This window comes from Chiloscyllium plagiosum, unplaced genomic scaffold (genome assembly GCF_037043375.1).
Source record: "Chiloscyllium plagiosum isolate Xiang-an unplaced genomic scaffold, Cpla_swu_hap1 HiC_scaffold_25, whole genome shotgun sequence".
Classification (NCBI taxonomy): Eukaryota; Metazoa; Chordata; class Chondrichthyes; order Orectolobiformes; family Hemiscylliidae; genus Chiloscyllium; species Chiloscyllium plagiosum.
This window is the reverse complement of record NW_028270163.1, coordinates 34166785-34182096: the sequence shown is the minus strand read 5'-3', so window position 1 is coordinate 34182096 and position 15312 is coordinate 34166785. Positions and strand designations below refer to the sequence as shown.

At 39.4% G+C, this 15312-nt stretch overlaps 1 protein-coding gene across 3 annotated transcripts in view; it reads right to left on the bottom strand.

Annotated features, from left to right (window-relative positions):
• rfng (RFNG O-fucosylpeptide 3-beta-N-acetylglucosaminyltransferase) overlaps positions 1–15312 on the bottom strand; it is a 54611-nt gene that overhangs the window by 18406 nt on the left and 20893 nt on the right. For 2 of the 3 annotated variants that reach the window (XM_043714715.2, XM_043714714.2), the window contains exons 2-6: positions 10645–10693; positions 6488–6511; positions 5995–6097; positions 2989–3142; positions 2580–2665 (exon numbers count right to left, since the gene is read on the bottom strand). In XM_043714715.2, coding sequence (XP_043570650.2) covers positions 2580–2665; positions 2989–3142; positions 5995–6097; positions 6488–6511; positions 10645–10693 — 416 coding nt within the window. The remainder of the gene's footprint in view (positions 1–2579; positions 2666–2988; positions 3143–5994; positions 6098–6487; positions 6512–10644; positions 10694–15312) is intronic. The other variant, XM_043714716.2, reaches the window with a different exon arrangement.

The window sequence follows — 15312 nt, the reverse complement described above, 5'->3', positions numbered from 1 at the left end:
AAGATCTTGAAGCAATGTGGAGGAGCAAGGTTCAGTGGTAGAGACCAAGAGAAGATCTTGGACGTGGCAACCAGATTGTAACCTGGAAGGAAGTAGGTGCAGCCAGAGGTGGGGGGGGGCAAGAGAGAAAGATAGAAAGGCCCAATTGTTTTATTCACACTCAAAGAATCTAAAAGCTGAGTGAATGCAGCTGAATTCAAACAAGCTGTATATGCGTGGGTGGCACTCATATGTTGTTCAGTTTTCACTAGCTTTGGTCTTACTAGAAAAGCTTTTGTGCAGTTTGTGAATCTGAACTCTTTATTTTACTAACACCTACTTTAATTTTCTATGGAGTGTTTCAGGCAGGGTGTTTAATAATCATTCAAGAATTCAAGATATACAAACAGAGACCAAATAATAAGTAACAAGTAAGTGTTTACAGAAATCACTTGCTGTATTCAAGATCCATACATGTTGGCCAATGTCAATGATGTTCAAAAACACAAGTCATTGAACTAAAGAAAACAGTAAACTTTCAAACAAGTTTGTTTAATTATTTAATTTTTAATCTTCATTTCCTAAGAAAACCATGTCCTAGGCCAAGTTATCTTCAGCTGCTTCACTGATATTCCTTCCTTAAGATCAGAAGTGGAATATTTGGTGATGACTGTACAAATGTTCAGTGCCATTCAAAATTCTAGATATTGGTCTGTGTTCACATTAAACAAAGTTAAAAATCACACAACACCAGGTTATAGTCCAACAGGTTTAATTGGAAGCACACTAGCTTTCGGAGCGACGCTCCTGCATCAGGAAGGACAATCACCTGATGAAGGAGCGCCGCTCCGAAAGCTAGTGCTTCCAATTAAACCTGTTGGACTATAACCTTGTATTGTGTGATTTTTAACTTTGTGCACACCAGTCTAACACTGGCATCTCCAAATCACATTAAACAAGACCTGGATAATATTCCAGTTTCACTGAATCCCTACTTTTGGAAGCAGGCCACTCAGCCCATTGATTCCACACTGACCCTCCGAAGAATATCCCACACAGACTTACACTGCTACCCTATCCATATAACCCTACATTTCCCAAGGCTAACCCACTTAGCCTTTACATCTATGGACACGGCAGGCAATTCAGCATGGCCAATTGACCAAACCTGCACATCTTTGGACTGTGGGAGGAAAGTGGAGCAGCCAGACAAAACCCATGCAGACACTGGGTGAATGTGCAAACACCACACAGACAGTCGCCCAAGGCTGGAATCGAACCCAAAGCCAGGTGCTTGGTGCTCCGAGGCAGCAGGGCTAACCACTGAGCCAATGTGCAGCCAACGGTCTGGGTGGATATGTAATAAAAAAAGATTTGTGCCACAAGTATTTGGCAATGATCATCTCCCAACTACAATTAATCTAAGAATCTACCCTTGACATTTATCTGTATTATAATCACTGTATCTCCCATCGTCAGTGTTCTTGGGGTTACTATTGACCAGAAATCTAACTGGATCAGCAACATACATACTATGGCTACAAAGGAAAGTCAGCGGCTGGGAATTCTGCAGTGAATAACTCACATTCTGATATCTTAAAGCCTGTTCACAATCTACAAGCCACAAGTCAGGAGCCGCGATGGAATATTTTTCACATGCTCACATCAGTGCATCTCCAAGAACACTCAATCTTGGCACCATCCAGGGCAAACATCCTGCTTAACTAGGTATCCCATCCACCACATTAAAATATTGACACCTTTGACCATTGGCGCAGTGGTAATAGTGTGTAAAACATACAAGATTTGCTGCAAGTCTCCTTTAAGAGCAACTTACAAGTCCATTCAAGAGCAATGGCATTAGATGGATGGAAACACCACCAAGTCAGCTGTTGGGTGAAAACCCTGGAACATCCTCTCTAACTGCACTGTCAATAGATTACAGTGGTACAAGAGAAGGTGACTCAGCATCTTCTCAAATATAATTATAATTTAACTTTAAATGTTGGCCCTACCGGCAATAGCCATTTCCCACAAACAAATTAAAAAGCTTGGAGCTTGTGTGCGGAACATGTGGAAATGCTGTTGTCATAGTAACCAAGTGAATTCCTATTGAGTGCAGCTTGTAACCCATTGACACAAATCTAATTCTATTCCCAGCAACAGAAAGGCACAAATTAACACAAAGCCCTCAAACTAAACATATTGATGCTAGTGCTAGCTCATTAAGCTATCTCTATTCTGAAGAGCAGGATTTAATGGAGTTTTAACCTACGGTGAATCACTCCTCCAGCACTTCCAAATGGGTATGATCCAAAACAAATGTTCTCATTTTCATGTAGGCGTTGTTTTCAGCTTCAAGGCTGTGAGAGTGATAACAACTGAGCCTACCAGACATGAACACCAGAGAACACAATCCTGGCAATGGTAGACTCTGTCCACTTCACTTCTTTGTCAACTAAATAGGTGTATTCCCTAAAGTGAACCTTCAAACATAAGTGAAGTACTCACACGGAATTGCGACGAAGCACATCAGCAAAAGTATCAACTGACAATCTACTTAGCTGCATTAATCAACATCTATGAGAAAAACGTAGTACCTGGCCCATGGACTCATCTTTAGTGCCAATCCACGGCTGATACAGAACCCAGCTCCTCCTGTGGCAAACCAGAACTTCACAGTCGTCTGAGGGACACAAATAAGACTATGTTTCCACAATGTCATTTGTAATAAAGATAGGAATAAGCTGGTATAATTTGTCTCGTCAGTTACATTTCACTTTTGAGAACTTCATTTGTTCAGAGACAGAATTCCAAGTGGAGTAATGACTGGTTATCACCACAGGTTTTCAGAACCCCAATGTCAGAAAATGATAAGTAGTAACTAGGCAATCTGGACACATCAATATGTATTTAACATCTTGTCACAAATGAAATGAACAGTATAATTGACATTGACAAAAAGATTCATCTACTGAATCCGTACATATATACACACACTGCACTTACCGACCCATCACTCTTCACCCGCTCTGCAGCCTCCACTGGATGATCAAGACTTGGTCTACCAATATAAACATCTTGAGTGTGCGAGTATGCGGATAATAAGTAGACTAAACTGCGAATATTTACATAATTGTCATCGTCAACATGGCAAAACCATCTGGAAAACAATGTTAAAATAGAAAGGTCTTCATAATTCAAATGATACATTGTGATAGCCATGCATTTCTGACAGTAGAAAATATATTTTCTTTTTAATATATTAAGAAATAAGTTAACGTCTCTGTAAAATTCGAGTCCCAGTATCAGAAGGTAATGAGGATCCTAACAAAACCTTGCAATCAGTGTGCAAGAAATGTGTCCAATTAGTAGTTTGCTTCATTTTCCTTTCAATAATTCAAGTGTGATACGTGAATTGTAACACCATTGTAAATTATACTTGCAGCAGATTATATATGACAATTAAACTCTATTCAAGTTGGAGAGAAAGAAGGTACTTTTTTTATGAAACTTATATTTTCGTTTCCACTCATGTTTGGCTGAGAATGACAGTAAAGGATTTGCCAGTGACTCCCTGTTAGCTATTGTCAGCAGCAGCTTGCAGACTGCCTGGTGAAATTACATCTTATTCTGTTTCCTTTCCTGAGAGAAAACATCAGTCTTAGCCTTTCAGTAACACAGCAGAGATTGAAAAATCAATTACTGAACTTTGAACCATGGCACATGGGCAATATGAGATTGAAAAGAGATAGCTAACTAGATACTGATCTTAATTTCCCAAAATTCACTAGATTCTGGACAGGTTCCAGACTGGAAAGTAGTATATAACCCCTCTATTCAAGCGGGGCGGGAGGCAGAAACCAGAAAACATAGACCAGTGAGCTTGGCATTTGTCATCAGGCAGGGGTTAAGATTCAATCATTCAAGGAGGTTGTAGCTGGGTACGTAAAAATAGTCAAGGTAATTGGGAAGAGTCAGCATGGTTTTCTGAAAGGAAAATCATGTTTAGCCAACTTATTGGAGTACCTTGATGGTGTAACATGTACTATAGATATGGTGAGCCGGTTGACATATTTTTAAGATGGTGGTAGACAAGTTTTTCACTAAGCAGTGGAATCAAAGGTTACCGGGAGTAGATGGGAACGTACGCCTGTATGTTCACACCCTCAGGTAATGGTGATGTTTGCTTCATAATGGCTGCAAAAGGTAATTTTTGGTAGGGTTGACACAGCAGAATGGCTTATTTAAGAGAGTTGTAGGAACTAAGCACGTGAGAACTGGAGTCCACATATACGCTGGACCAAGTAAGGACAAGTCTCCTTCACTACAGTATGTTAGGTAATCAAGTAAAGTTGAGTTTTTACAAGAATTTAACAGCTTGGATTACTATTCTTACACATACCAACCTTCTCCGTTAATTTCTAGACATCTTTTAAATTCTTAAACTGCCATAGTGCCATTTAAATTTGTGATCCCTAGGTGATTAGTCCAAAGTCTGAACTACTGCTCCAGTAACATAACCACTAAACTAAGTGGGCGGGACGGTGGCACAGTGGTTAGCACTGCTGCCTCACAGTGCCAGAGACCTGGGTTCAATTCCCGCCTCAGGCGACTGACTGTTTGGAGTTTGCACGTTCTCCCCGTGTCTGCGTGGGTTTCCTCCGGGTGCTCCGGTTTCCTCCCACAGTCCAAAGATGTGCAGGTTAGGTGAATTGGCCATGCTAAATTGCCTGTAGTGTTAGGTAAGGGGTAAATGTACGGGTATGGGTGGGTTGCGCTTCGGCGGGTCGGTGTGGACATGTTGGGCCGAAGGGCCTGTTTCCACACTGTAAGTAATCTAATCTAATCTAATCTAATCTAACTTTTGTCAGACTCCAGGTTCTGATTTTTTTTTTTGCAGAATGGCATATTGTCCTTTCGAACATTGTACTTCGGTATCTCTGCTATGGACTGTTAAAAGAAAGAAAAGGAGTGACTGGCTTCCCAGACTGAGTGATAATGAATTAGCTTTGAGATTGCTAGCCTTTAGAATGATTTTCTTTAAAAAAAACTGACTTTCCTCAATCATAATTCAACTACGATTATCCCACAATAATCCACCTGAGCTAAGGAAAAACAAAAACAATTACTTGCAAGACTATTTCTGAAACTGGAATTAATAGATTTCTAAAAATTGCACATAATCAAAGTGCCTTTTCATTTTTTTTTCCATAACAGAGCTTTGTGCCAGCTAGAGTGGTTTAACATGCTAATTGATATCGATACTTTAATATTATTATTGGTATGAAGGCTTGAATTTCTGTATAACAGATAATACTTCATTCTGCCAATGATGGTTGATAAGAAGTTTCCCTGGAATAAAACATTGGATTGTCTCTCAATTCTTTACAGCTAACTTAAATAAGTCTGTAAAATCTGTCAATGTGTCCTGAGCTGGTCAAACAGCTTCAGACTGACATAGCTCACAAGCTGAACACATATGCGTAACTCCCCTCAGTCACTTTATTTTTTTTATGCATTTCATGTTGCTGGTATTTATTTCAGTGGTTTTCAAATCTTCCTATGCTTCAAAGCAGGGGAGGTGTGGAGTGGCGGGGTTGTATTGGAGAAAGCGGAACCAGTGGTACACTTTTAGAGGACCCCAACTTCAATCTGGTTAAGTATCAGCAACCCAAAAATTGCAGGAAATGTTATTTTTTATAACCATCCAGCAATAGTCAAAATATACCAGTGAAAGTCACAGCGCAAAAACAAGTCAAATATAGAAAATGCCAGGGACCCCTGGAATCTACGCACTCCAGTAGACAAACTGATAGTCCAAGATTAGAGTGGTCCTGATTAAGGGCTTTTGCCCGATACATCGATTTTCCTGTTTCTCAGATGCTGCCTGACCTGCTGCACTTTTCCAGCACCACTCTAATCTTGACTCTGATCTCCAGCATCTGCAGTCCTCATTTTCGCCAAAGTGATAGTGCAGCCTATTGGATGGACACATTTTCTAAGTAAGCTTACTTTTTTTTGGATTCAATGAATTTGTCATACTCCACAGACATCTTACAACAAAGCGCTTGACGTGTATGTGCAGCAGAGCAATTGGTATTAATCATGCGATCTCCTAAACAAAGAAAAAACAGAAAGATAGCATGATTAGCTCATCACTTGAGCAACAGCCAAATATTCAATTACTCTCATGTGGCTAAATCTCTTTTTAGTTCAACTCTTTGGATGAAATAAGATTTTCCCAATTCAAAAATATATGCTTAACATTTACAGTCATGTACCACAGCATGTTTCTCTTTGAAAAATAAAAATTTGATTTTCAAAAGCTAGTGGCGACTATAACTCCACCAATTTATATGTCTTTCCCATCATTTCCAAGATTGTCTTGAACGCAATGAGTTCCCCATTCTAAGAGTTTCCAATACACTATGACCTCTGATCCAAATGTATATTCTTTAAGGTAGCTTCATCAATAAACAATTTACATAAAACTGGGTCATGTTACCTTTCAAATGAACTCCCAAGACAGCTTTGCAAGAAAGAAAAAACTTGCATTAATATAACGCTTTTGCATCTTCATGCCAATCCTAAAGTGAGTCCAGTTAAGAAATCACATTGAAACATATTCACAGTTATTATGTATGCAGGGTCAAATGTTTAAATTTATATTGAAAGTAAACTTTATTTAAAATATTGCAATATCAAAGTATAGCTAGTATGGTGCATAATTTTATAGAATAATCACCATTTTGTGGAGCACAACATCTCAGCAAGTTCTCTAGCTGCTTTTACCTTGGTAATTTAATCTATGTTTTTCTCACATAAAGAACCTAAACGCAGCCAACGCATGCATGTGAGAACAGTAAACAGTTTCTCTGCAGTTGCCACTAGTGTCACAAATAATCACCAACAGTTGTCGAGTTATGGATCCAAAGTCTTCACAGATTCAGAGATATACAGCATGGAATCTGACTCTTCGGTTCAACTCGCCCATACCAACCAGATATCCTAAAGTCCCATTTGTCAGCATTGGCCCATATCCCTCCAAACACTTCTTATTCATATACCCATCCTTTTAAATGTTGGAATTATGCCAGACTCCACCACTTTCTCTGGCAGCTCATTCCATACAAGCACCACCCTCTGCATGAAAACGTTGGGTTAAATCTTTCCCCTCTGACCTTAAACCTATGCCGTCTAGTTTGGGACTCCCCCCAAGGGAAAAGGCCTTGCCTATTTACCCCATCCTTGCCCCTCATGATTTTGTAAACCTCTCCAAGATCACCCCTCAGCCTCCAACACTCTAGGGAGAATAGGCCCAGTCTATTCAGCCTCTCGTAGCTCAAATCCTCCAATCCTGGCAACATCCTTGTAATTTTTTTCTGAACCCTTTCAAGTTTCACAACATTCTTCCTATAGGAAAGAGACCAGAATTGCACACAATATTCCAAAAATGGCCTAACCAATGTCCTGTACATCCACAACATGACCTCCCAACTCCTGTACTTAATACTCTGACCAATAAAGGAAAGCATTCCAAATGCCTTCTTCACTATCCTATCTACCTGCGACTCCACTTTCAAGGAGCTATGAATCTGCACTCCAAGGTCTCTTTGTTCAGCAACACTCCTCAGGACTTTACCATTAAGTGTATAAGACTTATATACTTAATTAGTAAGGTCCTGGCAGATTAATGCTGAACAAAGAGACCTTGGAGTGCAGGTTCATAGTTCCTTAAAAGTGGAGTCACAAGTAGATGCTATGATTTGCCTTTCCAAAACGCAGCACCTCACATTTATCTAAATTAAACTTCATCTGCCACTCCTCGGCCCACTGGCCCATCTGATCAACATTCTGCTGTACTCGGACGTCAGCCTTCTTTGCTGTCCACTACACCTCCAACTTTAGTGTCATCTGCAAACTTACTAATCATACCTCCTATGTTCACATCCAAATCATTTATATAAATGACTAAAAGCAGTGGAACCAGTACCATCCTTGTGGCACACTGCTGGTCACAGGCCTCCAGACCTCAATAACAACAAAAAAGAACCTCTTCTACCCACTATTGTAGATTTACAAAAGACAAACAATAAGGTTACGCTTTAAAAAGCCACACAGGTGCTCCCCTGCTCTGAGCTTCCCACACTAAGGTAAGCTGTGAATTTCACTGTTTGTTTATTTTTCTTAGAATGAATCCCAATGTCCAGAGATACTTGAAACCAGACAGCTAAAACAACAGCTATACAGTTTCATTGCTGGGTCAGACAGCAGTGTAGATTTCTATCTCCGTTTGAATCACTTTCCATATGGTCACTGCCTTTGTCTCTCTTCCTCCTTTTTAAAGTGCCATTGTTTTGAAATTGTTTCCCCCCCAAAGTTCCGAAACAATGCAGCAGCTTATAAAACAGTAATTACTATTCTTTGAATTTGAGGGAATCAGTTCCAACACTGAAAATACCTCAGACAAAGGAGCAATTCCTATAGCCACAGTGTTTTCCCGTCCTCCATTTTGGATTACCCAAAAACCTCTTTGGGCCTTTTCCAGACTATTCCAAAGGATGAGACATGTTGAAACAGACAATTCCTTTCTTTGATGATATTCAATGACTTAATGAACATATAGAACACTGTTTCCGACCACTATCTCACTGTGTCTTTGTTTATTGCTGTGTAGTCTACATTCAACCAATGTATTTAATTGCCTTTAACAGACCAGTGATGTTGCTTGTCCCTTAGCAACCAGGAAGCAGAGGCACAGTCATTTCATTGTGACTGCTTTGTGAGCACTCACTTCCTATGGAGCATTACGTGCATGGATTCCACTCAGGTGTGTGTGTGTGTACACGTGTGTGAATGCACGCACCTGAGTATTTTTGCAGTGTATGTACATTTGTGCATGTGTGCTCGTATGCGCATGAGCAAGAGAGTGAGAGGTGTGCTTGACTGGGCGGGGACACAGCTCAGCAAATTATTGAGTAAACAATTAACTAAGGTGTGGAGGTAAGCACCAGTGCAGAATATTACCAGATCCTCAGAAATACATTTCTGACATGAAGGACTTCATTCATAGCCTCTTGTAGAAATGAAGAAGTCCATCACTATGGACCGTCGGCACAAATGCCCATCAAATTAAAAAATTATGACTTACCAACATATCATGCGGAGATTTATTGATATTAGAAATCTGCTTGATGGTAATGAACCAGTTATCAGACTACTCCACTGTGCTCATCCAGGGAAGATGTCGATGTTGAGGTTTTACACAGCTATCCAGTCAGAACTCCATAAGAGAACTGAGCTTTGTCAGGACCAATCAGATTATATAAAGCCACATCCAAAACAAGCTCCCCCTTCCCATTAGCAAAAAGGCATACAAGGCCTTTTAAAAATAATATCTCTCCAATTTATTTTCAACCAGCTATCCTAATAAGCTCTAGGATTTTCTTTATTTCATTTCAAAATGTTTTTCTAAAGCCGAAAAATACAAATCAATTTATGTATATACATTTGAGCAGCTGTTTTTACATGGCTTTCACATTGCCAGATACAATGGGCTGAGAAGTGGCAGATGGAGTTTAATTCAGATAAATGCGAGGTGCTGCACTTTGGGAAAGCAAATCTTAGCAGGACTTACACACTTAATGGTAAGGTCCTCGGGAGTGTTGCTGAACAAAGAGACCTTGGAGTGCAGGTTCATAGCTCCTTGAAAGTGGAGTCACAGGTAAATAGGACAGTGAAGAAGGCATTTGGTATGCTTTCCTTTATTGGTCAGAGTATTGAGTACAGGAGTTGGGAGGTCATGTTGCGGCTGTACAGGACATTGGTTAGGCCGCTGTTGGAATATTGCGTGCAATTCTGGTCTCCTTCCTATCGGAAAGATGTTGTGAAACTTGAAAGGGTTCAGAAAAGATTTACAAGAATGTTGCCAGGGTTGGAGGATTTGAGTTATAGGAAAAGGCTGAACAGCCTGTGGCTGTTTTCCCTGGAGCGCCGGAGGCTGAGGGGTGACATTATAGAGGTTTACAAAATTATGAGGGGCATGAATAGGATAAATAGGCAAGGTCTTTTCCCTGGGGTTGGGGAGTCCAGAACTAGAAGGCATAGGTTTAGCATGAGAGGGGAAAGATATAAAAGAGATCTAAGGGGCAACTTTTTCACGCAGAGGATGGTACGTGTATGGAATGAGCTGCCAGAGGAAGTGGTGGAGGCTGGTACAATTGCAACATTTAAGAGGCATTTGGATGGGTATACGAATAGGAAGGGTTTGGAGGGATATGGGTCATGTGCTGCCAGGTGGGACAAGATTGGGTTGGGATATCTGGTCGGCATGGACGGGTTGGACCAAAGGGTCTGTTTCCATGCTGTACATCTCTATGACTCTATGACTAAATGCTGACAGCAGATGTAATGGAGAATATTTTCTTAACTTTTACATTAGTAGCACTTGCAGGATATAAACTGTAAAGTGTTTTTCTCGAGAGTTTCTGGAGAATTCCAACTAATCTGTGGAAAAAAAATCTATGAATAGAGCTCCTGGGATACTCAGAAAGTAGTTTATACAGCTGAACAACAGCCAATGAACTCCCCAGTGAAGTGAGGATAACAAGCTTCTTCTCCACTTGTTAAAGTTCCAGGAGCAATCCTTGCCTCTATACTTACCAGCCTTTGCTTGCAACTCTTTGTCCTCTCCATCTGTGAATATGAATGTCTAGAAGAAAAAAAGAGAACAGTAATATTAAGAGGAACTATATGGTTTATATTACTTAGCATTACTAAAGCCAGTTTGTGAATTTGATATTAGGAGTTAAACTCAAGATATGCCCATCTCAAGCGAACTTCAACTTAAGGGTATCAGTTTCTGTTAAAACAATTGATTGATCGAACTACAACTGGAAGAAAGTCAAACTAAGAATTTCAACAGGGAACGGTCAACACACATCGGCGTGAAATCCTGAAACTGACTAAAACTTCAAGATTTAGTACAAGCACACATCAACACAGAAATCCTGAAGATGCTGCCGATCACACACAGTCCAGCTATAAGCCCACCCCAACTGCCCCACTGAGAACTCAGTTACTGATGGGAGAATTTCACTATTTCCATTCCCCTTTGACTATTAGAAGCTCTATAAATAGCCAGATCTTGTTCAATCAAGTAACAATAGGTTTTAACAGTAACCACCATTAAAATCAATCTCAACAATAAGTCTAGCCCCCAAAAAAATCACTTGTGCAGTGTTATGTCTTTCTAGTAAAATAAATTACGAAATCTTTAAAACCATTTTTTTGGAAGATTTTTCTCTGGCTATTTCAGCTTGTACCTTCACCTGTCTTGTATATCTCAATTTTTATTTCATGGTATTTACAACTTTTTTTTTAAAAAAGTGATTTAATTGCTAGGTTAAAAATCACACAACACCAGATTATAGTCAGGCAGGTTTATTTAGAAGCACTGGCTTTCGGAGCACTGCTCCTTCATCAGGTGGTTGTTGAGTATAAGATTGTAAGACACAGAATTTATATTATATATTGAAAAAGACCTGGATTTTTTGTTAAGTCTCTCATCTTTTAGAATGACCATGTTTTCAGTTCTTTCATCTATAAATTGCAAAACATTTTTTTAAAAGTTACATTCTCAAGTGAACTTTAACAATTGGTGTCGTGTTGGCGCAGATAATATATTGAAGGTGTTAGCTTCCCTGTGTGAGGCTGTCTGTGCCACAATGGACAGACTGATTCCCATCCAAAAAAACGGATTTACAGAATCTCACATGGTTTCATGCAGTTTTTGAACAAAGTAAAATGTAATTCTGCAAGTACAAACTCAACCGGGACCTTGGGTTCATGTCACACGAGACACACTCCTACAGACCCTCTCTCGTACCCTCCCACACTCACATATCCTCTCACAGACTCATATCCCTTGACACTCACACTCACTCAAAACCACTACCACCACCCCCTCCACCAACACACACACAAAAAGTTTGTGGGGTATATTTGTACTTACAGGTCTTTTTCAACATATAATTATAGTTACATCATACGGTAAACTTTTGCTATAAATTCAGTGTCTTACAATCTTATACTCCATAACCACTTGATAAAAGGAGCAGCGCTCCGAAAGCTAGTGCTTCCAAATGAACCTGTTGGACTATAACCTGGTGTTGTGTGATTTTTAACTTTGTACACGCCAATCAAACACTGGCATCTCCAAGTCAATTTAATTGCTAGTATTTCTCATTTGGTGTCAGTGACAATTCCTTAATGTAATTGGGCAGTGGGATGACATCACTGTAGCTCTATACTGGTAATCCTCAATAAAAAGCACTGTAGTCCATTACATTGTGAAAAAAGCTAAACTTTTCACCACAATACATTGCTAGTCCCCTGGTGAGGCTTTCTTTGAGGTCAGCATTAACAGTCATTACTTTGCAAGCCTGTATTATTGTCTTTGTTGCCTACTAATGTTACCCATGATTTTGAGAAATGGTTAACATAAAGATTGTTTTCCAGCTCTGATCAACATATTTAATACACAATGTAAACCAGAATGAGACACTCTTTAATAAAGTAAATCTGACTTTTTTTTTTGCACAACAATCAATTGTTTTCCAACAGTTCCTTTCCTCCATTGTATCAGGAGCAATAAAAGGAAACATTTTGTTGACCACCACTTGAACTTTAACCTTTGGCAATTTTATTTTTGTCACCAACAGAATTAATTTCCTTTCCTTTTCACAATTACCAAATATTCATCTTAAATATATGCAATATCATATTGAAACATGGGTAGAAGCCGTGACCAATTTCAATTAGAGGACAGCACAATTTTATACAACACACACTTTAAGCATGACAGTGCATATTGCAAAACTTACTGCAGGCATAAATGGCAAAGTTTTTAACCCATTAGACTTGAGGAACAACATTTAACTGCAATGCAGCTTCTAGCCATCTTTCTCGTGGTTTGTTTCATATGAAATAATGTTACATTGCTCAGACAAGGAGAGTGAGAGATATAAGAGGTTTCTTTTTCAGAAGTAATCACTAAAAAGGTCTAAGTAAAAGCCTTCTTAAAAATAAATACCCTTGCAAATCTATGCAATTATACAAAGTTCTTTTTTAAACATAGATTACTAAAAGTTCAGTGAGTGACTACTGAAAGTCATCTGTCTTTGTTTAGCCTGAACCAATGTAATTCCCAATCTTAAGGGAATTGAAAATTTATGACTCGTAGATAAATCTATTATGCATGCTTTTTTAGAAGAAAGTTGTTTGGACTGGGAGCTGTTGAGTACAAATCTTAAGGGATTCCTTTTTAGAATCTGAACAGTATTTTTTTTAATTTAGCAATCAACTAAATAGTACTCTATAAATTAAGCTTTAAGTTAAATCAGTGATTCACAAGCTCTAAGAGCTGCAGCTAATTAATCCGTGATTGGCTCGAATGTTTTTCTGATGCTTGAGTCAGCTTTCTTCAGGAAACACAGAGGAAAGCCTCCCTCAGAAATGCTTTATCTGCACTGGGTGCTGCTTTGGTTGTACAAGAGTATAAAATCTTCTACCATTTTCCTGTAATTGGCTCTTACTTCTGTACAGTGGAAGGTGATTGGTGAGTACTGGTAAGTTATTCAACTATTCTAATTGTAATACAGTAAATAGATTTTAAAGTTGCAGGATGGCAGGCCAGCTTGGCCAAGTGGAGTGTAAATCTGTAATGTGTGAGAACTGATGGAGACATCATATATCCCAGGTGAACACATCTGCGGGAACGGTCACTGACTACACAAACTTGAGCTCTGGGTTTCGGAACTTGAGCAGTGGCTGGATCATGATTGTGCAAGGCAAGAGTACCAAATAGACAGCTCATTCAGGAAGGTGAAAACACTGAAGGTTAGAAACTTGCAGGCAGAGAGGGAATGGGTGACGGCTAAACAGTTGGAGAAAAAGCAGTATTGTAAGAAGGCTGAGTCTATGTTGCTTGCTAATGGGTATCACGTTTTGGATATTTGTGAGGGCAACAGTTCTTCAGGACAGTGCAACCAATAGTACCGCAGTGGCACTGTTAGCCTGCTCAGTTTTACAGGGGGAGGGAGGACAGAGGGGCAATAGAGATAGGGGGTAACTTAGTCAAGCATTTCTGCTGCTGCCGACCACAGGACAGTATGTTGCCTCCCTGATGCTAAGGTACAGGATATTAATGAAGTGGTTACAGGGCATTGCTCCGGGGTAAAGTACAGTGATCATAATCCACATTGTTCATAATGATTAGATAGAAATGGGGATGAGATCATAATAGTAGATTTCAAGGAGTTAGGAGATTAAAAGGCAGGACCTTTAAAGCAGTACTCAAGATTATTTACAGTACCATGTGCTAGTGAGCACAGAAATAGGAAATTAAGCGATTGAATATGAGGCTGAAATTCTTGTGTGGGAGCATTTTTGGGACAGTGGGATTGGTTCAGGAGAAAGGGGTCCTGAACAAATCAGACAGACAATGTACACCTGAACAGGATCAGGATAATATCCATGCAGGGAGATTTTCTAGTGCTCTCAGGGAAGATTTAAAGTGGATCAGCAGGAGGTTGAGAACTTGCGAGCAACTTCAGAGCAGGAAATAGAAGGCAGAAATTTAGGGAGTGTCTCTGAAAGACAGAACACAACCAGTCAAAAAGTGCACAGCACAGGAATTGGACAGTATTTAAAAAAGGTAGAAATGTAAACATAAGGACATTGTAAATAAAATCAGTGAGTGAGGGCACAGTAAATACATGGCAATATGATATCAGTCCTATAACAGAGACTTTACATAAGGAGAGGCAAGGATGCTAGCTCAACATCACTGGGTGTAGAAAAGGAGATAAAAACACACAGCCATAGCATTAATGGTGGAACAATCAATTACAGCAGTGAGAAGCGACACTATACTAAATGAAACATCAACTGAGGCCATTGGGTTGACCTCAGAAACAAGAAGAGGCAGCCATATTGCTCGGCATGCACAAAGACCCCAAATAATGTGATATTATTAGAGGAACAAACATGTCGACTAATTTCTGAATGCAAAAGGAGGGTAATAATCTTTGGATACTTCAAACACACAAATATCAAGAGAAATACAAACAGTATGAATGGCATAGAAGGCACAAAATTCTTGAATCCACATTCAAGAGAACTCTTTTAACCAACATGTAACAAGTGCAATGAGATTTAACCTTAGAAAATGAAGCAGGGGAGTTGGTTGAAGTTGTGACATGTTATCATTTTAGAGATCTTGATTATTAAACACTTAGATTTTGCATCATCACGGAAAGGGACAAAAGA